General features: G+C 42.8%; 1 protein-coding gene across 1 annotated transcript; it reads right to left on the bottom strand.

The window, feature by feature from the left end:
- Positions 1-463: 463 nt before the first annotated feature.
- On the bottom strand, positions 464-1,562 carry LOC100136296 (alpha-globin I). Its single transcript, NM_001124550.1, is given in 3 exon segments — positions 464-664; positions 757-964; positions 1,455-1,562. Coding segments are annotated over 3 exon segments (432 nt in total). The 5' UTR covers positions 1,550-1,562; the 3' UTR covers positions 464-535.
- Positions 1,563-1,903: the final 341 nt, after the last annotated feature.

The following is a 1,903-nucleotide window of genomic DNA, read 5'->3' as shown; positions in this document are numbered from 1 at the left end:
TAACTGTTGGGTGACTTCGGGGTTTCAGGTAACCACAGCTCCATGAACCAAGTGGCGCATTCAGTTGACTACACTTTTTTTTAAACCATTGCAGCAGCGCAAAAGATTCAGGGCTGACCCAAATTCATAGCGGGCTAAAGCCCTGAAAGCCAGGTCCTGGTGACGTCCATGATGGACAGTACTGTCTGGCCACAACATATCGGTCTCAGGCACATTCATTTGGGACTTTTTAATGTCAAGGTGTATGCAAAGGTGGAGTAAAAATATACATTTATTGTGAAGTGCATCATTTTTATGAAATACCCTTGAAATACTGTGAAATAGGCTGTTAACTTTATTTTATACTTGACTTGACAACTCCATTCTACAAGATAATCCAAATGCAGCCTACAATATAAATCACAAGACAATGTAAGACAATTAAAATGACAAACAACAAACACCTCGGTATGAGTTTCAGTTAGATTTATTGTCAGTGTGCCGATATTGGATGGACATTATTCCTCGGATGACAGCTTGACAGCTGAACTCCAGTTTAGCGGTACTTCTCCGCCAGGCCCAGAGCCAGTTGCTGCAGGAACTTGTCCACGGACAGGTGAATCTCGGGGGTAAATTCCGCAGGGAAGTAGGCGGCAATGACCACAATTAGGTTGTGAGCCAGGATCTGCAAAGCAAAAGGGAAATATATTATTTCACATTCACACAGGTAAAAACTCACATTTTTGTAGTGTTATTTTATTTTTTAAATGATCTTACCTTGAAGTTGGTGGGGTCCACCCTCAGCTTGGTGGCGTGCAGTTCACTGAGCTTGGTCAAGAAACCAAAGAGATCGTCCATGTGGCCAACACAGTCATCGATCTGATTCATGATGGTGATGCCGTGCTTCTTCACTGGAGCGGAACCGGGGGCCACGGAAGCCCAGTGGGAGAAGTAGGCCTTAGTCTGGGGGTAGACTACGAGCATCCTGTCGTGGACATTAGAAATCAGGTGAGCCAAAATGAATCTTAAATAATCATTCGTTCGGGGCTCCTGCCCTTATTTTCGCCCACATACACTCTTAGAAAAAGGGGTTCCAAAAGGGTTCTTCGACAGTCACATAGGATAACCCTTTTTGGTGCCAGTTAGAGCCTTTTTTGGTTCCGAGTATAACCCTTTTGTGTTTCAGGTAGAACCCTCTGGGAAAAGGGGTCCACATGGAACCCAAAGGGGTTCCACATGGAACCCAAAGGGGTTCTACCTGGAAACAAAAGGGTTATCGACTTGGAACCAAGAAGCGTTCTTCAAAGGGTCTTATGGGGGCAACTGAACAACCCTTTTAGGTTCCAGATAGCACCTTTTTTTTTCTAAGAGTGTAGGCTACGCATTTATAGCTTCCAAATTGACTGAGGAGTTGTGTTAGTAATTTGAATACATGTACCTAGTCTAGAATTGATCATACATCGTTATGTAATTACCTGGAAAGAGCCTGGTCTCCAATCTCATCGGTTTTAGGGAGGATCTTGCCCCAGATGGCCTTCACGTTAGCTTTGTCCTTGGCTGAGAGACTCATAGCTGCGTCTTGTCCGTTTATCCACTTAGATGAAGATGCTGAGAAAAGAAGCGTGTGAGCGTAGACTTCTCAGATGCTGTTTTTATCGAGGCATGAAAGAAGGCACACCCCGATATTATCTCGGCTCCGCCTCTGATTGGGAATTTGTCCAAGACATGATTCATGTTTTTTATACGTTATAATTATGTAACCGAGCCAATTCGTGTAATGCCCAGCATATGACCTTAGCACATAATACTTTCGTTTGTAAAAATGTTGCCATAACAATGCATGCATTTAGTTCATATAGATTGAATAACAAATGGTTTTTGAAACACTTTATACCTCAATATTTTCTTTACAATTAAAGTTTAG

The sequence above is a fragment of the Oncorhynchus mykiss genome, chromosome 13 (genome assembly GCF_013265735.2).
Source record: "Oncorhynchus mykiss isolate Arlee chromosome 13, USDA_OmykA_1.1, whole genome shotgun sequence".
In the NCBI taxonomy this organism is placed as follows: Eukaryota; Metazoa; Chordata; class Actinopteri; order Salmoniformes; family Salmonidae; genus Oncorhynchus; species Oncorhynchus mykiss.
This window is presented reverse-complemented; position numbering and strand designations above follow the sequence as displayed.